Source organism: Oncorhynchus gorbuscha, linkage group LG16, assembly GCF_021184085.1.
Source record: "Oncorhynchus gorbuscha isolate QuinsamMale2020 ecotype Even-year linkage group LG16, OgorEven_v1.0, whole genome shotgun sequence".
NCBI classification, from domain to species: Eukaryota; Metazoa; Chordata; class Actinopteri; order Salmoniformes; family Salmonidae; genus Oncorhynchus; species Oncorhynchus gorbuscha.
In genome coordinates, this window is record NC_060188.1 from 67,585,983 (window position 1) to 67,611,138 (window position 25,156).

General features: G+C 40.9%; 1 protein-coding gene across 1 annotated transcript; it reads left to right on the forward strand.

Moving 5' to 3' along the window:
* The first annotated feature begins 10,717 nt into the window (after positions 1–10,717).
* LOC123999797 (olfactory receptor 52D1-like) lies at positions 10,718–11,640 on the forward strand. Its single transcript, XM_046305820.1, has one exon. It carries the CDS (start codon positions 10,747–10,749, stop codon positions 11,638–11,640), a length of 894 nt encoding a protein of 297 aa, XP_046161776.1. The 5' UTR covers positions 10,718–10,746.
* Positions 11,641–25,156: the final 13,516 nt, after the last annotated feature.

Below are 25,156 nucleotides of genomic sequence, written 5' to 3' on the forward strand. Positions count from 1 at the left end.
AACAATTCCATTGGCACTTCAAAAGGAAATTCTGTTGCACCCATTTCCTACCGATATATGTTGTCATTTAGGCACAGTTTTGTTGAAACTACTGTACACTCTTAGAAGTAAAGGAGCCTCAAATAACTTTTCTGGGTTCAGAAGATTGCCACTGTGGATGAACCTTTTCAAGTTAGCTTGAGGAAGCCCTCTGAAAATACTTAATGTTGCCTATAAAAGAATGCCTAAAATAGTCATACAAAACTGCACTTTGCCATACTATCTCAAATGTAGTCTGAACAGGAGGGAAACATTGTGGAAGAACATGAATCATTTGTCGCCCCCATTTTCAGGGACATTGCACAATACATCACCTGAAAATGCATGTATTTCAATGTAATTGAATATTCATGTATGGACATACATTCATTTGTTAAAATATGACATCAGTCCTCATTTAACAATGTTAACCACCTATAAAATATGTAATTGCTGGTATGACCCTCTTTTGATTTCCAAACCACCTGGTAGAGCTCTGTTATTTCCAAAATAAATATGAAGTAAAAAAATATATATATAATTAAAAGTTCTTATTTGAATTGTGAGTAATAGGAATTTAAGCGTAAATCATTTTTTCAACACGTTTTTCAAGAAGAGACAGTTAAACCATTAAAACAGGAGGCTGAAGTAATTCAAATCAAATCAAATGTTATTTGTCACATGCTTCGTAAAACAACAGGTGTAGACAACAGTGAAATGTTTACTTGCAGGTCCTTTTCCAACAATGCAGAGTTAAAGGAAAAGATAAAGTGACACAAGAAATAAATACACAGTAAATAATGAATAACAATAATGAGTAAAAAACAACATGGCTATATACAGGGAGAACCAGTACCTTGTCGATGTGCAGGGGTACGAGGTAATTGAGGTAGCTACTGTATTCACATTTAAGTGATAATGCCTAAGAAGCCGGAGTTTGGAGAATATATTGGCACGCTAGTTGTTAGGCCCGAGACAAACTTATGCACCAGGTAATAAATAAAGCATATTGCGTTCATCATTTCGCCCGTTAGATCATTTTTCATTATGAAGCTTTTTCATTATGAAACTTATCGGTACTAGTTATGTTTTGAGTTAGTCATGTGTTTGTTTATAAAGAAGCACAATTAACAAAATGGTAGCTTTGTGAGGTGAGTCATCTCTGCAGTGCAACTTAAGTGAGGTGATTTTTATTTGTATTTTATTTAACTAGGCAAGTCAGTTAAGAACAAATTCTTATTTTCAATGACGGCCAAAGAACAGTGGGTTAACTGCCTGTTCAGGGGCAGAACAACAGATTTGTACCTTGTCAGCTCGGGGATTTGAACCTGCAACCATTTGGTTACTAGTGCAACACTCTAACCACTAGGCTACTCTGCCACACCAGATGATCTTCAGATCCACAGACTCCATCGGTTCAAAGGGGGCCGCACGCAACCTGAGATGGCGGTGCGTGTGCCATCTCAGGTTGGTTTTGAGACCTATTGCGTCCACTTTGGAGTTGGCTTTGGTTTAGGATGTGTTGCGTGCGGCCCCCTTTGAACCGATGGAGTCTGTGGATCTGAAGATCATCTCCTACAAGATGGTCCTGCTCATTCATGGCTTTTGCCTTGGCTCAACAAGTTGGAGATCTCCACGCGTTTTCTGTCCATCCCTCCTGAATGAAGTTTGCCCTTGGAAACTCTAAGGTGAAATTGCGTCCTAATGCAGCCTTCGCCAATAAGGTCATTACTATGTCCTTCAGGTCTCTAGCTTTTAAACCTTTTCCCTATTCGCCTCCTCCATTTGCTTCTGGGGAGCAGCCAAGGTTACATGCCTGGTGTCTGGTATGAGCGTTATGCATGTACATTGAGCGGACCAGGGGTGTCATTGTCTGTTTTGCTAATCTGGCTTGTGGTGGAGCGCTTTCTAAAGCAGGGTGAACACCACACATTTTTAGCCAGAGTAAATCCGGAGTAAAACGTAACAGATTTGCGGTTGATGGCTGAAAATCAATGAAATCAAATAGTAACACAAGAAATTCACATAACAATAATGAGGCTATATACAGGGGGTACCGGTATCGAGTCAATGTGTGGGGCTACAGGTTAGTCGAGGTAATTTATTAAAGTGACTATGCATAGATAATAAACAGTGAGTAGCAGCAATGTAAAAACAAAAACAAAATGGTGGGGAAGGGTCAATGTAAATAGTCCGGGTGGCAGTTTGATTAATTGTTCAGCAGTCTTACGCTGTTAAGGAGCCTTTTGGTCCTAGACTTGGCACTCCAGTACTGCTTGCTGTGCAGTAGCAGAGAGAACAGTCTATGACTTGGGTGACTGGAGTATTTGATAATTTTTTGGGCCTTCCTCTGACACTGCCTAGTATATAGGTCCTGGATGTCAGGAAGCTTGTCCCCAGTGATGTACTGGGCCGTACGCACCACCCTCTGTAGAGCCTTACGGTCAGATTCTGAGCATTTGCAATACCAGGCGGTGATACAACTGGTCAGGATGCTCTTGAACGTGCAGCTGTAGAACCTTTTGAGGATCTGGGGACCCATGCCAAATCTTTTCAGTCTCCGAAGGGGAAGAAGGTGTTGTCGTGCCCTCTTCACAACTGTCTTGGTGTGTTTGAACCATGATAGTTTGGTGGTGATGTGGACACCAAGGAACTTGAATCTCTCAACCCACTTCAATTCAGCCCTGTCGATGTTAATGGGGGCCTGTTCGGCCCTCCTTTTCCTATAGTCCACGATCAGCTCCTTTGTCTTGTTCATGTTGAGGGAGAGGTTGTTGTCCTGGCACCACACTGCCACGTATCTGACCTCCTCCCTATATTTTGTCTCATCGTTGTCGGTGAACAGGCCTAACACTGTTGTGTCGTCAGCAAACTTAATGATGGTGTTGGAGTCGTGCTTAACCATGCAGTCATGGGTGAACAGGGAGTACAGGAGGGGACTAAGCACCCACCCTTGAGAGGCCCCCGTGTTGAGGATCAGAGTGGCAGATGTGTTGTTGCCTACCCTTACTACCTGGGGGTGGCCCGTTGGGAAGTCCAGGATCCAGTTGCACAGGGAGGTGTTTAGTCCCAGGGTCCTTAGCTTAGTGATGAGCTTTGTGGACACTATGGTGTTGAACACTGATCTGTAGTCAATGAACAGCATTCTCAGCTAAGTGTTCCTTTTGTCCAGGTGGGAAAGGGCAAGGTGGAGTGCAATAGAGATTACGTCATTTGTTGGGGTGGTATGTGAATTGGAGTGGATCTAGGGTTTCCAACATGATGGTGTTGATGTGAGCCAAGACCAGTATTTTAAAGCACTTCATGGCTACCGTCAGTAACAATCTATGAAAGTTACCTTTGCTTTCTTGGGCACAGGGACTATGGTGGTCTGTTTGAAACATGTAGGTATTACAGACTCGGTCAGGGAGAGGTTGAAAATGTCAGTGAAGCCAGTTGGTCCACGCATGCTTTTAGTACACATCCTGGTAATCCGTCTGGCTCCGCGGCTTTATGAATGTTGACCTGTTTAAAGGTCTTGCTCATACAGGCTACGGAGTGCATGATCACACAGTTGTCCGGAACAGCTGGTGCTCTCATGCATGCTTCAATATTGCTTGCCTCGAAGTGAGCATAAAAGGCATTTAGCTGGTCTGGTTGACTCCCGTCACTGGGCAGTTCACGGCTGGGTTTTGCTTTGCAGTCCGTAATAGTTTTCAAGCCCTGCCACATCCGACAAGCATCAGAGCTGGTGTAGTAGGATTTAATCTTAGTCCTGTATTGACTCTTTGCCTGTTTGTTGGTTCACCTGAGGGCATAGCGAGATTTCTTATAAGCATCCGGATTAGTGTCCGGTCCTTGAAAGCGGCAGCTCTATCCTTTAGCTTGGTGCGGATGTTGCTTGTAATCTATGGCTTCTGGTTGGGAAATGTACATACATTCACTCTGGGGACGACATCGTCGATGCACTAATTGATGAAGCCGGTGACTGCGGTGGTATACTCCTCTATGACATTGGATGAATCCCGGAACATATTCCAGTTTGCGCTAGCAAAACAGTCCTGGTGCGGGGCATCCGTGTCATCTGACCACTTCCGTATTGAGCCAGTCACTGGAACTTCCTGCTTTAGTTTTTGTTTGTAACCAGAAATTAGGAGGATATAATTATGGTCAGATTTGCCAAATGGAGGGCGAGGGCGAGCTTTGTATGCGTCTCTGTGTGTGGAGTAAAGGTGGTCTAGAATTTTTTTCCCCTCTGGTTGCACATGTGATATGCTGGTAGAAATGAGGTATAACAGATTTAAGTTTGCCTGCATTAAGTCCCCTTGCCACTAGGAACACCGCTTCTGGATGAGCATTTTCTTTTTTGCTTATGGCTTTATACAGCTCGTTGAGTGCGGTCTTAGTGTCAGCATCAGTTTGTGGTGGTAAATAGACAGCTACGAATAATATAGATGAGAACTCTCTTGGCAGATAGTGTGGTCTACAGCTTATCATGAGGTATTCTACCTCAGGCGAGCAATACCTCGAGACTTCTTTAATATTAGACATTGCGCACCAGCAGTTATTGACAAATAGACACACACCCCCACCCCTTGTCTTCCCAGACGTAGCTGCTCTGTCTTGCCGATACATGGAGAAGGTAACCAGCTCTATATTATCCATGTCGTCATTCAGCCACGTCTCTGTGAAACACAAGATATTACAGTTCATAATGTTCCGTTGGTAGGATAGTCTTAATAATCATAGATCATCTGGTTTGTTTTCGAATGATTGCACAAATGATTGCACGTCAATAATCCCGAGGGTAGTGTTGGTTTACCTACTCGTCAGCAAATTCTTACAAGGCACCCCGCCCTCCTTCCCCTTTTTCTCTGTCTTTTCTTCACACTGATGTGAAGAAAAGTGGGAATATCCATGTAACATCAGCTTGGCTGAATGCGGCTGTGCCCAGGTCGTCTGTAAAAAAAAAGGCAAGTGTACATAGAGCCCACATCGTCATCCAAACTTGAGTCCTGTGTAATAACGAAGGAGACCGAGATATCAGACAGCTCCACAGTATATTGCCATGCTGCGAGGATAGCTCGATGTGATCCGACCAGAAACCCAGATTCACCCCGTATCCTACAATTCAGATTCTGCCGAGATACAGGCATCCAGGGGAGGAAAGTAAACTTCAGTCCCACCAAGCCTTCTAAGGAAGGCTACACACCTCTCTTGAACGCAGCTGCCGACTGTGTTCGCACGAGCTGGTTTGATCCAGGGAAACCTGACCATGCACCCAGCCGAGAAATACAAGACTACACTTGTGAGTATGATTCAAAGGCATGGTGAAACCACATGACTGTGGGCAAAGTTGTGAACACGAACCCGGCATAGCAGCCTTCGTCGACTCGTTCGTGCTAGTCATCTTACTTACAACCAGTAAGTTAAACAGGCAGAAGAATTTTAAAAAAATTGGTAAGGAACTTCACGAAACTAGTTACCAAACTTTAACACACAACATCCAGAAAGATGTGCACACCTAAGTGGGACTGTTAAGTTGGAGTAAAGTCTGATACATTCTGCTTTTACAAGGCTAGATGCCCACCCGGACCCTCCACCATGGAGTCAGGTTCTGCGGCCTGAGTCCGCACCTTTGGAGGGGTGATACTGTCACGCCCTGACCTTAGAGAGCCTTTTTATTTCCCTATTTGGTTAGATCGGTGTGTGATTTGGGTGGGCATTCTAGTTTTCCTATTTCTTTGTTTGGCCTGGTATGGTTCCCAATCAGAGGCAGCTGTCTATCGCTGTGTAGCCTGTTTTGTATTTTGTTGTTTTTCGGTGTTCGTTTTTAAATAAAGGAAGATCAAATCAAATCAAATTTATTTGTCACATACACATGGTTAGCAGATGTTAATGCGAGTGTAGCGAAATGCTTGTGCTTCTAGTTCCGACAATGCAGTAATAACCAACAAGTAATCTAACTAACAATTCCTAAACTACTGTCTTATACACAGTGTAAGGGATAAAGAATATGTACATAAGGATATATGAATGAGTGATGGTACAGAGCAGCATAGGCAAGATACAGTAGATGGTATCAAGTACAGTATATACATATAAGATGAGTATGTAAACAAAGTGGCATAGTTAAAGTGGCTAGTGATACATGTATTTCATAAGGATGCAGTCGATGATATAGAGTACAGTATATACGTATGCATATGAGATGAATAATGTAGGGTAAGTAACATTATATAAGGTAGCATTGTTTAAAGTGGCTAGTGATATATTTACATCATTCCCATCAATTCCCATTATTTAAGTGGCTGGAGTTGAGTCAGTGTCAGTGTGTTGGCAGCGGCCACTCAATGTTAGTGGTGGCTGTTTAACAGTCTGATGACCTTGAGATAGAAGCTGTTTTTCAGTCTCTCGGTCCCAGCTTTGATGCACCTGTACTGACCTCGCCTTCTGGATGATAGCGGGGTGAACTGGCAGTGGCTCAGGTGGTTGATGTCCTTGATGATCTTTATGGCCTTCCTGTAACATCGGGTGGTGTAGGTGTCCTGGAGGGCAGGTAGTTTGCCCCCGGTGATGCGTTGTGCAGACCTCACTACCCTCTGGAGAGCCTTACGGTTGAGGGCAGAGCAGTTGCCGTACCAGGCGGTGATACAGCCCGCCAGGATGCTCTCGATTGTGCATCTGTAGAAGTTTGTGAGTGCATTTGGTGACAAGCCGAATTTCTTCAGCCTCCTGAGGTTGAAGAGGCGCTGCTGCGCCTTCTTCACGATGCTGTCTGTGTGAGTGGACCAATTCAGTTTGTCTGTGATGTGTATGCCGAGGAACTTAAAACTTGCTACCCTCTCCACTACTGTTCCATCGATGTGGATAGGGGGGTGTTCCCTCTGCTGTTTCCTGAAGTCCACAATCATCTCCTTAGTTTTGTTGACGTTGAGTGTGAGGTTATTTTCCTGACACCACACTCCGAGGGCCCTCACCTCCTCCCTGTAGGCCGTCTTGACGTTGTTGGTAATCAAGCCTACCACTGTTGTGTCGTCCGCAAACTTGATGATTGAGTTGGAGGCGTGTATGGCCACGCAGTCGTGGGTGAACAGGGAGTACAGGAGAGGGCTCAGAACGCACCCTTGTGGGGCCCCAGTGTTGAGGATAAGAGGGGAGGAGATGTTGTTACCTACCCTCACCACCTGGGGGCGGCCCGTCAGGAGGTCCAGTACCCAGTTGCACAGGGCGGGGTCGAGACCCAGGGTCTCGAGCTTGATGACGAGCTTGGAGGGTACTATGGTGTTGAATGCCGAGCTGTAGTCGATGAACAGCATTCTCACATAGGTATTCCTCTTGTCCAGATGGGTTAGGGCAGTGTGCAGTGTGGTTGAGATAGCATCGTCTGTGGACCTATTTGGGCAGTAAGCAAATTGGAGTGGGTCTAGGGTGTCAGGAAGGGTGGAGGTGATATGGTCCTTGACTAGTCTCTCAAAGCACTATCACGCTGCATCTTGGTCTAATTCATCCAACGGAAGTAACATAAAGCTCTTAGAGACTTACTCAGAAAGACTCCCATGTGTAATCGCTGCCATACGTCATTCTAACATGTATTGACTCAGGGGGTCGAATACTTATTGAATCATATTTTATATGATATGTTACTTTTTTATGATTTTTTTTCCAAATGTTCAAATTTTTCTTCCACTTTGACATTAGAGTATTTTCTGTAGGTCATTGACAAAAAAGACAATTCAATCAATGTTAATCTCACTTCGTAGCACCACAAAATCTGGAAAAAGTCAGGGTGTGTGAATACTTTGATGTTACAGTATCTGTTTTACCATTTAGTGGGGAATGTCCCCCATTTGAAGGTAACATAAGTATTTGGACAAATTAATTTACAGTGTATTGAAATTTGATCCCATATTGCGCATTGACAACATCATGCTTGTGACAACAAACATGTTGGATGCATTTGCAGTTTGTTTTGGTTTTGTTTCGAATTATGTTGTGCCCAATAAAAATGAATGGTATATAATATATTGTGTCATTTTGGGGCATGTTTATTGTCAATAAGAATATAATATGTTTCTAAACATTTCTGCATTAATGTGGATGCTGCCATGATTATGGATAATCATGAATTAATTGTGAATAATGATGAGTGAGAAAGTTAGAGAAATAAATATCATACCTCACCCAAAAAATTGGGGCAGCAAGAAGCAAAAGGTCACTGGTTCGAATCCCCAGGCCGACTAGGTGAACATCTTCAAGGCACTTAACCCTAATTGCTCCTGTAAGTCGCTCTGGATGGGCTAAAATGTACATGCACTGTAAGTGTTCAGAAATGTACATTTTACGAAACATATTCGATAGAGTTGGACTTTAGAAAACCAGACTGTAGGTCATAAACTGCACGTGGTAGAAATGAATGCAAGTCACCTGCATCATTTCTGTCGCTGTTCAAACAATAACAAAGCCGCCACCGCATTTCTGATTTGGTAAACAGCAAAGGAATTCCATCTGGAGATTTATCAAATTCATAGACAGCTATGGATGCAAGGACTGACTAGCCATAAGATCAATATTTTAGTTTGAACCTTGTTTTGAGGCAATACAGTGTTTGTTTACAAACAATGCAGTAAAAAAAACATGTTATGGGTTCTGATTGGGTAAGACAGCTGAACTAAGCTCATGAGGCATTTATAAGTGATATTCTTCAAAAGAAAAAAGGTATATATAATCAGTAATATAAATGTCCAAAAATGGATGTAACAATTGCAGATTGACCCTTTTTATGTGATTGTAAAAATGTCTATAAAAGCAGTGCAAATTCTTTTACAATTGTGCAACAAGCTAGGATAAAAAAATATAGGAAACAAATTACTTAAACTCGAACTAAAAGGTACGCCTGTGTTGTTGTACTTATTACACAGTTAAATGTTGAACAAATCTGCCCACATCATTTGTTAATTTGTTTTGGAAAACCATTGTAATTGACATGGGCTGTCTAGGGACATGCAAATTACAGCTGGTGTCCTGTAGGATGGTACTTGATGTCAGTAAAATGTGCAAGACAAATAGGTGACATCACCATGTTCTGACCTTATACTCCCATCATGCACATCACCATGTTGTTGTTTTTTACCTTGTGATTCCCATCATGTAGTCTACAAAAGCCGTGCGCAAAAATATCATAATGTTATACTTTTGGCAACCTGGAGAAGAGTGTTTGGCTTGGATAGATAGGGACTCTCAGAAACAGGTAAATCAGATTAACAATGATGTTTTATTTATTTATGAATATTCTGAATATCTGTTTGTTTTCTACTGAAATAGTTCATTTTAAAAGGCCTTCATTGGATGAATTTGTGTTGATGTATTCACTTTTTATCTGTTTGATTTAGTTACGATCATTTCATTTTAATCAACAGTGGGGCTTCACTGGGGCCATTAAATTGTATTAAGGATTTTCTTTCCAGTTTCAACCCGAAACAGAACTTCCAGTTTTCACACTGATTAAGGAAATTTAAAGGGATTTTCAGTCTCATCATTGGTGTGCCGTGAAGACCACCTGACCTGATTTAACGAGATCAGATTTAACGAGTTCATAAGCTCTACAATTCAGGTCATACTACTGGTGGGGAGATACAAGTACAAAGGTGAATGATTTTAATGTTTCCCATGTTTAATTTCTGTCTACAAAATTGTGCTACAGGGTAGAAATTGCAAGAGCTGAATTTTTAAATATATTTATTCACACACTGTGTAATATTCACACAAAACAATGTAGATTTGTCTGCTAACTAATAGTACCATTTAGAGACCTATGCTGAATGTGAACTTGTCACAATTCTGCCTTATGACCCAAAGTCTGAAAAACCTCATATAACCCCAATAAGATAGTAACAGTATAGGAGTCAGTTGTAACTGTCTTTAATGGTGTACATGAAGGGTAATTCACCAATGTTATGATTTGAAACTGATATTTGATGAAAATATATTAAATTGACATACAATATTTTCATATGATCTTTTAGGCATGTATTGGCAATAAAATTAGTTGCCAAAATGTTATATTTTGTTTTAAATGTTAAAAATGTTTTTTTGTTTGTTTGTTGACGTTAACAAGTGCAATTTGATATAAATTTGTGAATGTGTCTATATACTATAAAACTTTATGTAAGGGGTAAATTCTAACACTACCTTACAATTTAACACAAGCATAGGAGCCTTTAGCCTCTAGTCATGAGAAAATACAACGATAATTATTGTCATCAACTATACCTATCAAAATCCCTTCTTACTATATCATAAAAATTATATATGTTTAACACATGATCTTTCACAGGTTAATAATACAAAAAAGAAAGGTGACAAAAATATATAGTTGTTTTAGCCTCAAATGTTTTGTCAATAAAACCCCCCAAAATGTATGGATTAACAATAAAAATACAAATATGTTTAGGCATGAGAGATATAACCATGGATCATACTATTGAATAACAGTCGTTTCTAATTTGAGTTATGTATGCCTGTTACAACTGACCTGTGAAACAATTGTCCCCAGTCTCCCCTACTTATTACTTCACATATAGCATATCATAAAAACAAGACATTTATGGTGATGGAAAATTAGCTACATTTAGGACATTACCTCTAACATCTAGGCATTTATTTTCTTACAGTATTTGAAGAAATACATTTCAGGTGATGGAAAATTCATCAACAGTATCATCCATCATACTGTCTGCATACTTTGGAATGGAGGATCTTAAGTATTTGTACTTCAGCATTTTCCTTATTTTGTACATTGCAATTGTTGCTGAAAATGTCATTATAATTGGAGTAATCTACACTGAGAAAACATTGCATCAACCAATGTATTTCCTGGTGTGTAACTTGGCAGCAAATGGTCTCTATGGTAGCACTGCGTTGCTGCCAGCACTGTTGAAAAATGTAGCTTCCCACCCTAGTGAGGTATCTCTAGCAAGCTGTCGAACACAGATCTATTGTATACATACATATGCTATTGTTGAATTTACAATTTTAGGAGTGATGTCTTATGATAGGTATGTTGCTATATGCCATCCACTACGGTATCATACCATCATGTCTCTGACAAACGTGTATAAACTTGTAGCATTCACCTGGATTTACCCTTTGGTAGCATTTCTCATCTTTTTCATTATAACTCTTCAACTTAGATTTTGTGATAAAACTATAGATAAATTGTACTGCATCAATTACTCACTTATAAAGCTCTCCTGTACAAATACGTCTGTTGTGAACATAATAGGATTAATGTCTGTGGTTTTGTATAGTGTACCACAGTTAGTTATGATAATTTATTCATACGCACATGTCCTGAGAGTCTGTGCATTATCTTCCAAAGAATCCAAACTCAAAGCACTGCGAACTTGCACTCCACACCTGTTTGCTGTTATCAACTACTTTGTGGGTTGCTACTTTGAAATATTGCAAAGCCGATTTGACACAAGCCATTTACCTTACAGAACTCAAGTGTTTATGTCACTTTACTTTTTGATATTCCCTCCCATTCTTAATCCAGCAATCTATGGGTTAAGTATTCAAGCCATAAGAGTGAAGCTGTTGAGACTTTGTTATAATAAGAATAGGATATTGTCAATACAGTAGCCAAGGCTGTTGATTTGATTTCCATTGTACATGTTTCTCAAATGACCTGTCATGTTTGTATTGTGTTGAAGTAATAGTATAGATTACACTGGTTGTACATATAACATAGATATTATATATCTAACAATCTATGAAATGTAATAAACTGTAGAACATCTTCTTAATGCTGTTTTATAATAAAATACATAATCATGGAATGACATTTTTCTTTTGAAGGAGATGGCTCAAGGGTGATGTTGGAGTGTGTAAACACATGGTTGCCAATCGATTTCCTTTTGCGTAAACTTAAGCCAATCCCAAACTCTAACCTTAACCAATTTTGATAATCTATTTGAGGCCTGAGAGGTTTTGCCCTCAAGGAAAAGCTGTGCCAGAGCTGCCCTTAAAAATGTTCATGAAAAGACCTTTAGTTGATCATTTATATGCAACGTGTCTTTGGCATCATTAAACTGAAGACTGTAATTTTATCAAACCAATTCTCTAACTATTATTACGTGATTAAACTAATCATGTAAATGTTATTAACTAGGAAAATCTTCAGATTCCAAAGTTATACTTTTCCTAATATAAAACTCTTCAGATATTTTAATATCTGATCAATTATTCTTTACCTCACATTAGTCTAATTCCGAACGTGTAAATCGTTGGTTATCTGCACGAACCCAGCCTGCACTATGAATCATCCATACATCAATTGTCTTAATCATTTATTTACGAACTAAAAAATCACAGAAATGCAGAAACAAACAAACAAGCAGTAGATATGGTTCCAATGAAATGATAGGTGATGTTCCCTAGTGGGATAAGCCAATATGGCGACTTGGTAGACAAAGGGAAGTGGGTGTGGACTGAGAAGGGCGCAAAAAATCCCTACACAGTTAATAATTAAATTGATTGAAATGCTAATCCTTTGCCCATGAACGCTCACTCATTCGGGAATATTGCAATCAATATATACAGTGGGGCAAAAAAGTATTTAGTCAGCCACCAATTGTGCAAGTTCTCCCACTTAAAAAGATAGAGAGAGGCCTGTAATTTTCATCATAGGTACACTTCAACTGTGACAGACAAAATAAGAAGAAAAAAATCCAGAAAATCACATTGTATGATTTTTAATGAATTTATTTGCAAATTATGGTGGAAAATAAGTATTTGGTCAATAACAAAAGTTTATCTCAATACTTTGTTATATACCCTTTGTTGGCAATGACAGAGGTTTAACGTTTTGGATAAGTCTTCACAAGGTTTTCACACACTGTTGCTGGTATTTTGCCCATTCCTCCATGCAGATCTCTTCTAGAGCAGTGATGTTTTGGGGCTGTTGTTGGGCAACACGGACTTTCAACTCCCTCCAAAGATTTTCTATGGGTTTGAGATCTGGAGACTGGCTAGGCCACTCCAGGACCTTGAAATGCTTCCTACGAAGCCACCTTCGTTGCCCGGGCGGTGTGTTTGGGATCATTGTCATGCTGAAAGACCCAGTCACGTTTCATCTTCAATGCCCTTGCTGATGGAAGGAGGTTTTCACTCAAAATCTCACGATACATGGCCCCATTCATTTTTTCCTTTACACGGATCAGTAGTCCTGGTCCCTTTGCAGACAAACAGCCCCAAAGCATGATGTTTCCACCCCCATGTTTCACAGTAGGTATGGTGTTCTTTGGATGCAACTCAGCATTCTTTGTCCTCCAAACACAACCAGTTGAGTTTTTACCAAAAAGCTATATTTTGGTTTCATCTGACCATATGACATAATCCCAATCTTCTTCTGGATCATCCAAATGCTCTCTAGCAAACCTCAGACGGGCCTGGACATGTACTGGCTTAAGCAGGGGGATACGTCTGGCACTGCAGGATTTGAGTCCCTGGTGGCGTAGTGTGTTACTGATGGTAGGCTTGGTTACTTTGGTCCCAGCTCTCTGCAGGTTGGGAGTGTAACTGTTTGAGGTTGTGGACAGGTGTCTTTTATACTGATAACAAGTTCAAACAGGTGCCATTAATATATATATATATATATATATATATATATATATATATATATATATATATATATATATATATATATATATATATATATATATATATATATATATATATACATACATTTGTTGTGATTTAATGTCTTTATTATTATTATTATTTTTAATTTTATCCCATTTCTCCCCAATTTCGTGGTATCCAATTGTTTTAGTAGCTACTATCTTGTCTCATCGCTACCACTCCCGTACGGGCTCGGGAGAGACGAAGGTTGAAAGTCATGCGTCCTCTGATGCACAACCCAACCAAGCCGCACTGCTTCGTAACACAGCGCGCATCCAACCCGGATGCCAGCCGCACCAATGTGTCGGAGGAAACACTGTGCACCTGGCAACCTTGGTTAGCGCGCCCTGCGCCCGGCCCGCCACAGTTGCTGGTGCGCGATGAGACAAGGACATCCCTACCGGCCAACCCCTCCCTAACCCGGGCGACGCTAGGCCAAGTGTGCGTCGCCCCACGGACCTTCCGGTCGTGAAGGTAGATTTCCCTCTCAGCGACGGGTCCTTACAAGGCACCCGGACTGTTGTCCACAATATCTCCATCTTTTCCTCTTGCGAATGGCGGGGATGAGGACCCTGTCGGATGTCCGAAGTAGTAAATCTTTCCCGTCCGACTCGTTGAAGAAGAATTCCTCCAGTACGGGGTGAGTAATCGCTGCCCTGATATCAATAAGCTCTTTTCGGTCATAAGACAAGGTGGCAGAAACATTATGTACAAAATAAGTTACAAATAATGTGAAAAACAACAGCATAATTGGTTACGGGATCATAAAACGGCAGCCGTCTCCTTCGGCGGTATTATAAATAAAAAGCACAAATAGTGTATAGACATGAAACACAGACAATAAAGCCTAGGGAAAGTCTGAGGAGGTGCTGATGCGCGTAATGATGGTGACAGGGGTGCGTAATAATGAGCAGCCTGACAACCTTGAGTGCCGGAGAGGGAGTATACGTGACAGTACCCCTCCGTGATGCGTGGCACTAGCCGCAGGTTGCCAATCAGAGGGACGGTCCCGAGGAGCAGGCCAGTCGCTTCTGCTGAGGCGCAGGAACCTGTCGAGCCGGCAGAGGTGTGGGAACCCGACGAGCCCGCTGAGGCGTGGGAGCCTGACGAACCGGCTGAGGCACGGGGAGCCTGCCAAGCCAAACAAGTCTTGGGAGCCTGTCACACCAGCTGAGGCATGGGAGCTTGACGAGCTAGCTGAGGCATCCTCAGTAGACACGGCAACAGACTTTTGATGGGTCAACCGGGTCTTGTAAACCTGACAAGCCGGCTGAGGCATGGAAGCCTGACGATCCAGCTGAGGTATCCCCAGTTGCGGCACCCGGACCTGACGTCACATACACTAACAAAAAACAAAAAACACTCCCTGATGCTTGTAACGTGTACGCTGGGAGTCAGGAAGCAAGTTCAGGGAATAATAAATAACACAAGGAACAATAGTAGTGTACAGACATACTGGAACAGGATCAATAACGCCTCACCAAAGGGAAGCAACAAGCCTCATCAGGCCCCCGCGCCTCAGCAGAAGCGACCGGCCAGCTCCTGGTCCTCGGGACCGTCCCTCTGGTCAGCGTCCTGCAGCTGGAGCTGAACATCAGGGAGGGGGTACTGTCACGTATACTCCCTCTCTGGCGCTCGAGGTCGTCAGGCTGCTCATTATTATGCACAACTGTCACCATCGTTATGTGCATCAGCGCCTCAGACTCAGCTGGACTCAATCACCTGCCTGATTACCTTCCCTATATATTTCACTCCCCTTGGTTCTTTCCCTAGGTGTTATTTTTTCTGTGTTTCATGTCTATACGCTACTCATGTTTATTGTTTTGTCCATGTTCGTTTATTCATTAAATTTGTTTCCCGACTCCTAGCATACACGTTACAGATGTGTAATCTTTTGAAAGCATACTTTATCATTTGAGCATGATGAAGATATTAATTACACTTTGGATAGTGTATCAGTACACCCAGTCACTACAAAGCTACAGTACTCCTTCCTAACTCAGTTGCTGGAGAGGCAGGAAACCGCTCATGGATTTCACCATGAGGCCAATGGTGACATTAAAACAGTTACATAATTTAATGGGAGAAAACTGAGAAATAGTTTTAATAGGAGAAAACTGAGGTTGGATCAACAACATTGTAGTTACTCCACAATACTTACCTAAATGACAGAGTCAAAAGAAGGAAGCCTGTACAGAATAAAAAATATTCAATATCATGTGTCGTGTTTGCAATACCACACTAAAGTAAAACTGCAAAAGTGTGCCAAAGAAATTAACTTAATGTCCTGAATACAAAGTGTTATGTTTGGGACAAATTCAACATATAACATCACTGAATAATAGTGGCTTTATCATGTAATGGGTATGCTTGTCATTGGCAAGGACTAGATAGTTTTTTAGGATAAAAAGAAACAGAATAGAGCTAAGCACAGGCAAAATCCTAGTTCTGTCTGCTTTCCAACAGACAGTGGGAGACAAATTCAATTTTCATCGGGACAATAAGCTAAAAAACAAGGCCAAATCTACAGTTGAGTTGATTACCAAGAAGACAGTGAATGTTCCTGAGTGGCCGAGTTACAGTTTTGACTTAACTCATTTGTCAGCTCAAGCCATCTCCAGTGACCATACGCCCAGATTAGCTGCATGGAACTAGAGGGGCGTAGTAGGACAGAAATGTCTTACTATTAGTTAAATATTCATTGTTACCATTAATATCAAATAGAAAATATATGCATTTAACCGATCTATCACAACCCCGAGTCAATACAATTATTCTTTAATTCTTCTGTAGCTCAGTTGGTAGAGCATGGCGCTTGTAACGCCAGGGTAGTGGGTTCGATCCCCGGGACCACCCATACGTAGAATGTATGCACACATGACTGTAAGTCGCTTTGGATAAAAGCGTCTGCTAAATGGCATATATTATATTTATTATATTAAAATATTATTCAAGCTCTGTCAAATTGGCTGTTGATCATAGCTAGACAACCATTTTCAGCTCTTGCCATAGATTTTCAAGCAGAATTAACCTTTATTTTACTAGGCAAGTCAGTTAAGAACAAATTCTTATTTACAATGATGGCATACTCCGGCCAAACCCGGACGACGCTGGCCCAATTGTGGGCCCCCTATGAGACTCCCAATTAAGGCTGGATGTGATACAGCCGGTGGTTCTCTGCATAATCAAAATCCTTTTGGGTAAAACACTGAGGTAAATCCTGTATGGACATGCGCCACAAGAGTAGGAGTGCTGATCTAGGGTACGGCCCCGCCTAGGGCTGTTGCGGGGATCGTATTACTGCCACACCGGCAGTCATGAATCATGACCGTAGTATAATTCCACTTGACTGTTGAGTACCGGTAATCTCCTCCTATGCACTCTGGACATAAATTGGTATTACACAACTTGCTAACGACCATCAAGTCCTAATGGCCTGGTACTCAGGGCTCTATTGTCCCTCTAACCACTGACATCAATGCAAATGCAATCGGAAATCACATAATAATAATAATAATATATGCCATTTAGCAGATGCTTTTATCCAAAGCGACTTACAGTCATGTGTGCATACATTCTACGTATGGGTGGTCCCAGGAATCGAACCCACTACCCTGGCATTACAAGCGCCATGCTCTACCAACTGAGCTACATCAGTCACTTATCATCAAAACAGTATCATGCCTTTAAAACTCACCACACTGTGATGATCAATTTGAACAGCAGGTTGAAACTGAGTGTAAAACATGGTCGATGTGGTACTTTCGCAAGGCACTGTAAATCCAATGAAATACAATTCTGAATGGGAGACATTTCTGAAGGTTCCAAATTCCATTCCCATTCCAGCACTTGGGAGGTTAAATCAATACCTGCAACCAAAATAAGAAAACATATATTAGTGCAGCTTTAGTGCATATTTCAACCTATCATGACAACAGTGAGCAGTGACTTAATCTAAAAGAAAGAAATCACTTTTTTCAACTGACCCCCAATAGTTCTCCAGCAGTATTCTTTAGACAGTGGTTTTCTGTCTTTGCTCAAAGCTGTGTATATGGGGGAATTAAAGCACATACATTTCATTAAAAGATTTAGCATTTGAAGTGAAGTCAGCAAGAAAATGTGATCAACGGATGGTTTCTCTGTACCTTGTTGTTGATGTATCAAGGCATCCCATTATTGACCCTGTCATGTAAATGGCTCATCACTTCTCATAGACTAAAGAGAACAAAGGAAGGAGCACCAACAGTACACTGTCCACAGTGTCTTACCCCTCATCATTATTGGCTATATTCTCCTCCTGGTCAAACAATGGCCCCATCTTAAATTCTCCTCCCAAATTCCCAATTCCCTTAGCACTGTTGCCAAGACCAGTTTGGGTTCTAATTGGTGTTAGAGTAACTATGACTGTAGTAACGTGTTGCTGCACCAAGGCCACTGTTATTCACAACCCTTTCATCATCACCACACAATTAACAAGACTTTCCACCTATATCATAACAAGTTACTAAAGAACTTGCAACCGGGACCAAAGTTCAAAATAAAATTTGAAAACATGACCCGCTTCACACTACTCACTGCTTGTCTGCAACGTGGTGTTAGAATGACGATAATCTATCTTAACCAGGACAGAATAAAAAAAATGTATCATGAATTCTGGTGTATGTATGTTGTTCCTCAACCCTTGGTAGGGTCAAAGGTTATATGGAGATCTGTGGTGTGTTGCCATGTGGATGCCATTAACTGCTTCTCAGGTAAGGTTCAAATATTACTCAAGTAAGACATGATGAGAGTAATGCCATGGCCATGGAGCCTGTATACCAGAAACTCAATACCCACCACCCTAAACACACTTTACTGTATTTAGTGTGGCCCTGTGCAGACAGAGGTGACAGAAAACTTCAAAATATCCCTCAGGCCGACACAGTGATGGCTCTCAAAGAACTACAGTACACTGGACTATGTGCAAACTGGAAACCCCCTTTTTCCACCACTGGTTTTACTTAATTCTCCGTCCTGGCCAATGATTATAACGGTGATTCTGATCCAACCATTAATTCATACATTGTGCCCCTGGACTGAGAGGATGGAAGTTCAACATGTGGTATGCTAATGTTAAATAGCTAGCCTGGTGCATCGTTGCCCATGAAAGGTAGTTAGGCTAGCAAGCAAGCATTTTAGCCAGGTAGTCTAGGACTACAAAAACTAAAAGCGTGTAATGTATGACAGAGTCATAGACTGTTTCGGCAACATGAAAGAGAGGAGGATGGCATTGGTGTTTTTCTTCAAGTAGGTGTGTCAACATGCTTTTTCTAGTTGCACGCAGACAAATCAGTACCATGGACAGCCACATCATATTTAGCTTACGTGGATTGGACCCAAAAATATTTTTGGGTATTTTTTAGTTGTAACTGTATTAGACTAAGTATATGTGATTAGATGATGTTGAAATGTTGAAATTCAAATGGTGCTGGAAAAATGGAGGCAGCTCCTGTTTTATTTGCGACTTGCGGTGTCATGGAAATATTTGGTCAATCATATTTCACAAATACCGGAGCATGTAAGTTCAAATAGACGTTTTATTACTTCATAATAAAAGCCTGAGCTGGAATCATGAAAACAACTCCCTTTCAGTATTGGCACAAACTACTTATACATTTGTCCTCCTTACTTCATACTCATAGTAACTTCTCTTAGTGGCTTATCACCTCTGGCATTTAGCCACAGTTATCATATTGCCTTCATATTAGGAGATGCAACCTGTAGAGTCACAGAAATAGTTTCAAGTATGTAGGACCATAGCAACAGACCTTGGCACTCTACAGGAATAACCAATAGATGTTATCCTGCTGACACCTCTGAAAGGAGTCAGCAGGAAAAGACCCAAGAGGTGAAACCATAGTTGGCCATAACAGTTACAAGAATAACCACATGCATGTCTCATGGAGTCCAATGACATAGAGCACATAGAGTGAACCAGTTTTGCTGGCTCCTTCTGAAATAAATAATTGCCACATACGCACTGAAAAATTCACAATAGCGGTAACTGTGGTTCTAAATCAATAATTGTTTAGCAGTCCGAAAATATTGGAAACATTACCTTGCTTGACCATGCTGTAGGTCATGTAACTGTTTGTTACATGCAATATGTTTTGTAGACTTCACCAGACAGATGTCTCTCTCCGGTTTTGTAATGAAACAAATGTGTGGTTGAATGTATTCTGCCACTGTGTCTTCTTATTGCCTCGGGTTTAGGCCTATATTCTGTATCACGGTGTCAAGGCATATGAGCGAACAGGTTGTAGATCAAACAACGCAACACATAGATTGTAATATGGCTGATTTTCTGGATTGGCTTCCCCAGTGAGTTTACCCACGCACCGCTACTGATTGGATGTGACATGGTTAGACATCCCCTTTTGTTTAACATACCGTTAAGCAAGTTGATTTGTGTGTTCAGTGTGTTATTCATGCAATCTGTGTAAGTTGATGTATGTAATGACAAGTGTAATAACTATGCATTGTGGAGCAGACTTATAAATGCATATGTTCAAATCTATTGGAATCCAAACTGGATTCAAGACCAGCAGGTTAAGAATATTGTTCTGCATTGAGCTAGGTACACTACATGACCAAAAGTATGTGGATACCTGCTCGTCGAAACATCTCATTCCAAAATCATGGGCATTAATATGGGGTTGGTCCCCCTTTACTGTTATAACAGCCTCCACTCTTTAGGGAAGGCGTTCCACTAGATGTTGCTTTGCTGCAGGGATTTGCTTCCATTTAGCCACAATAGCATTAGTGAGGTTGATTACTGATGTTGGACAATTAACCCTGGCACACAGTCAGCATTCCAATTCATCCCAAAGGTGTTCAATTGGGTTGAGGTCAGGGCTCTGTGCAGGCCAGTCAAGTTTTTCTACACCGATCTCGACAAACCGTTTCTGTATGGATCTTGCTTTGTGCATTGCAATGCTGAAACAGGAAAAGACCTTCCCCAAACTGTTGCCACAAAGTTGGAAGCACAGAATCGTCTAGAATAGAGTGGTGTGGCCTACCACTTCAAATTGTTGTTCCTCCTAGATGTTTCCACTTCACAATAAAGCACTTAAAGTTGACTGGAGCAGCTCTAGCAGGGCAGAAATTTGATGAACTGACTTGTTGGAAAGGTGTCATCCTATGACACTGCCACTTTGAAAGTCACTGAGCTCTTCAGTAAGGCCATTCTACTGCCAATGTTTGTCTATGGAGATTGCATGTATGTGTTCTCGATTTTATTCACCTGTCAGCAACGGGTGTGGGTGAAATAGCCAAATCCACTCATTTGAAGGGGTGTCCACATACTTTTGTATTGTGTAGTTAAGAGTTAGTGTATAATGAGCTGGGGTTGATCTTCATCCCAGATCATGAGATGATCTCCTGTTGATATTCGTTACATTTGATCTGTGGTGTCCCATCCGGCTGCTGCTGCTACTACCTCATTCATCAACCTCCTTATAAGCTGACAGCCATGTTGAAGCTTCTCCCTTCTCTTGTCTTTAAATGGATATTATAGAGAATGTTCGGAGCTTTTCAAAAGCGTATCCACATAAGAGTTTACAGGTAAGAGGTACTTATTAATGCTCACTGCTGATATAAAGAACCATCCAACATTGAGGGAGAAACTTTTAGAGGAAACGATTTATTTATCTTCTACAATCTGGGACAAGAATTCACCCTGGCATTTTATCGACACCAGCCCACATTCCTGCACGCGCCACAGACTCACTATGCACATTAGTACCTGTCATACAGTATGTGTTCCCCTGAATCCACACCTACCCTAAGGGCTCTATTCAATCTGTAAAGCTGATGCATTACAGATTCCGCAATAGAAATGTGAAGGTAATTTCCGATTGAGCCGACATATGCAGAGTTTACCGTGAATGTAGTCTCTGCTAAAGTAGGAACATTGCCTTTCAATTTCAATGACGTTGTAAATCTGAACTTTCGCAATACGGATTGAATAGAGCCCTAAGCGTTAATTACTATGACATGGCTCCAGACTAACATTTTCTCCTGATGCGACTAGCTTTTCCAGTTAGTGGCACCAGCCCATGATTTGGTCAGACCCAAATCATGAGTAATCATCAGGAACATTAATCTTAAATCATTCATAGTGCTTTATTAAGTGTAGTAAATAGCCTACTGAGGTATTCAAGAAATACGTTGTTTCATCCAACACGTCAAAGCAGGAATGCACAACTGAAGATGTTTTGTGCAATTCAATCACGTGATTGTCATGACATTTGGGATGACGGTTAGACTATAGTTGCTTTATTTTACTTTCAAAATAGGACTCCAGAATTTCCAGATCGTTTTTGTTGAATAGAAATGAATTACTTGAGGAAGTGAAAACTCAAAACACATTAACTAGATCGCTAACTATAAATATACTACCCAGTGCTAGTAGCCATTTATTCATCCAACAGTCAATTTAATGTCCCAAAAAAACTTTGCATTTGTTGGCTTCTACCCATGAGACCTATAGGCCTATAGGCCTTCGCAATGGCGGATATGCATTTCGTGCACGCCGCTTCATATCTCAAAGCCTTAAAAAATACCTTGGTTGTAAAATTGTTGCTATTGATCTGAATATTGAGAGTTGAGAAATATAAATTATAGCTACAGAAAGCTGAGGCCCTCCACTATTCGACAGGGACAAGGGGATGAAACTTCATTTTGAGACGTTATACGATAAGAACACATTTCCCTCACAAGCGCATGGCTCGCTCATTACAGCAGCAGGCCCCAACAAAACAGGCACTGGAGCAGGACACACTTCCATTACAAGAATCATGAGGTTAATGCACTGTTATCCACCCATGAGATGAGGTGACAATTTAGAATGTGGTCTTTCTACTTTTATAGGCACCCTTTCCGTTTTTTACGATCCGTGATCTTAGCTGTCTAACTGATGATAGAGTCAGAAGAGCCGGTCTCTTTGCTGATGCCACGTTTGACTTAGAATGTGAGTTTGCATGACCATCATCAGCCAAAGGCTCCTTATAGATCAGTATAACAGAGAAATTGCAGCAAAAAAATCAAGTAAAAAAATGACAAATTAACAGGCCCATGGGCCGCTGGCCACGTCATCTTTTACATTCGTTTTTTTTACACCAAACAAAAAAAATGGTCCAGCCCATCTGGCATTTGAAATAATTGCCTGATGGCCAATCCGCCCTTGTCCCCTCATCAGGAATAGAGCAACAAAGAAAATATTTGAAATGGAGGAATCATCATTAAGAGAGAGTTCTGGAGATGGACAAGCCTTTGTTTATTATTATTGAATAAAAAAGTAAATTAGCCACAATACGGCAAACATGTGCAACTTCCATATATTTCAAATGGCATGGTATTCTGTTTAAGTTATACAACGCATGCTCAAACATTGAACAGTTTATAAATACAGTTATTTACCTTTTAGCAGAGATCACTTCAAAAACAAACACTTTCTCCTGTCGCTTTTACTTAAAATGTAAAATATTTCTTTGAAACACAATGTGGACGATGGGTTCACACCAGCAGTTTCCAGATCACACACACACACCTCGGAATACAAAACCATTTACAAACATTTGGATAGATAGCATGCATACAAAAATAAACACGTGTTTCTGATCAATGCTTCACAATTTACAGTACTGGTTTATTATTGCCAGTCCTCTTCTCTGTGCACCAGTTTCTGTTTATTATAAGAGAGAAATTCCACCCTGCAGCCATAATCTATGTTCACCCAGTCCTGGAGTGTTAATTCTTTCAGAATCTCTGAGGCACAACACTGAAGTTGAAAGATAATCTCCTTGCATTTTGTGCTGAAATAGCAGTTGCGTGATATCCAGTTTATGAAATAAATATATACGCTTAACATACTGTACACTCTCATAACACACAGACATACAGCACATACTCATTTACCATTCACACATGCATAACATAAACATTGTAGACATCAAAAATACAATTGCTTATTATAGTTCATTTAGGATCAAGATTAATTGTAGTGATACTGTGCACAACCCTGGCATAGTCTTCAGAACAGACAGTACTGTACAGAAGCAGAAGATTCTAACATGGCCATGCAGATGAGCAGTGAGTTAAAGGGCGCCCCACTAATGCAGTCTTTCAGATGGGTGGAAATATCCAATATCATCAAACCAGAAAAGGCTGTGGATGTCATGGTTGCCTTCTAGAAAAATAAATCAAACAATACATTCCTCCACAGACAATGTTCTGAGTGCGAGTGGGAGAGTGAGTGAGTCAACGAGATGGGGTGGACAGAAACCCAGAGTGAGATGTATGTGTGTTGAAGAGCCTCTGAAATAGGTGGAGGGAGATGGGCGTAAAGACACATAACGTGACATTTTCCTCATACAAAACAATGAACTGTGCAAAAAATACCATCAAACACAGACCAGGATTCAATCAGATCAGCGCTAACCTCGGTAGTGACAAACGCATAGCTAAATATTGCTTTTGACAGCTCCAACACAGTTACATCTTCCACCGCCTAGACGAAAGCAATATTTAAACCTCTTTGGGGCTAGGGAGCAGTAGTTTGACGTCTGGATGAAAAGCTTGCCCAAAGTAAACTGCCTGTTACTCAGGCCCAGAAGCTAGGATACGCATATATATAGATTTGGATAGAAAACACTCTAAAGTTTCTAAAACTGTTAAAATAATGTCTGTGAGTATAACAGAACTGATATGGCAGGTGAAAACCCAAGGACAAACCATCCCAACAAAAAAGAAGACTCAGTTTACCACTGTTTATAATAGCTATAATTTTTAATATGAGGCGAAATGAGGCGAAATCTCCCAGATTGCAGTTCTTAGGGCTTCCACTAGATGTCAACAGTCTTTAGAAAGAGTTTCAGGCTTGTTTTTGGAAAAAATAGCTAGAATGTGTAGCCTTTCTAAGTTGTTGTTTGACTTGTTTGGAGAAGTTTATTGGTAACGTTTGGGATTAATTGTGTATTCATTGTGAAGGAGGGAAACCGGTGGATTATTGAATGAAGCAAGTTTTGGGGATATAAAGAAGGACTTTATCGAACAAAAGGACAATTTGTGATGTAGCTGGAACCTTTTGGAGTGCCAACTGAAGAAGATCTTCAAATGTAAGGCATTTATCTTATCACTATTTCTGACTTTCGTGGCGCACCTGTCTGGTTGGATTTTTTATGCATTTGTGTTTGGGATGCTGTCCTCAGATAATCGCATCATGTGCTCTTGCCGTAAAGCCTTGTTGAAATCTGACACAGGATTAACAAGAAGTTACGCTTTATTTTGATGTATGACACTTGTATTTTCATGAAAGTTAAATAATACTATTTCTGTCATTTAAATTTCACGCTCTGCAATTTCACCGGATGTTGTCCAGGTGGGTCGCTAGCGGAAAGCCTGCGCCAGAAAGGTTAAGCCATGCATTTGTCGGTTA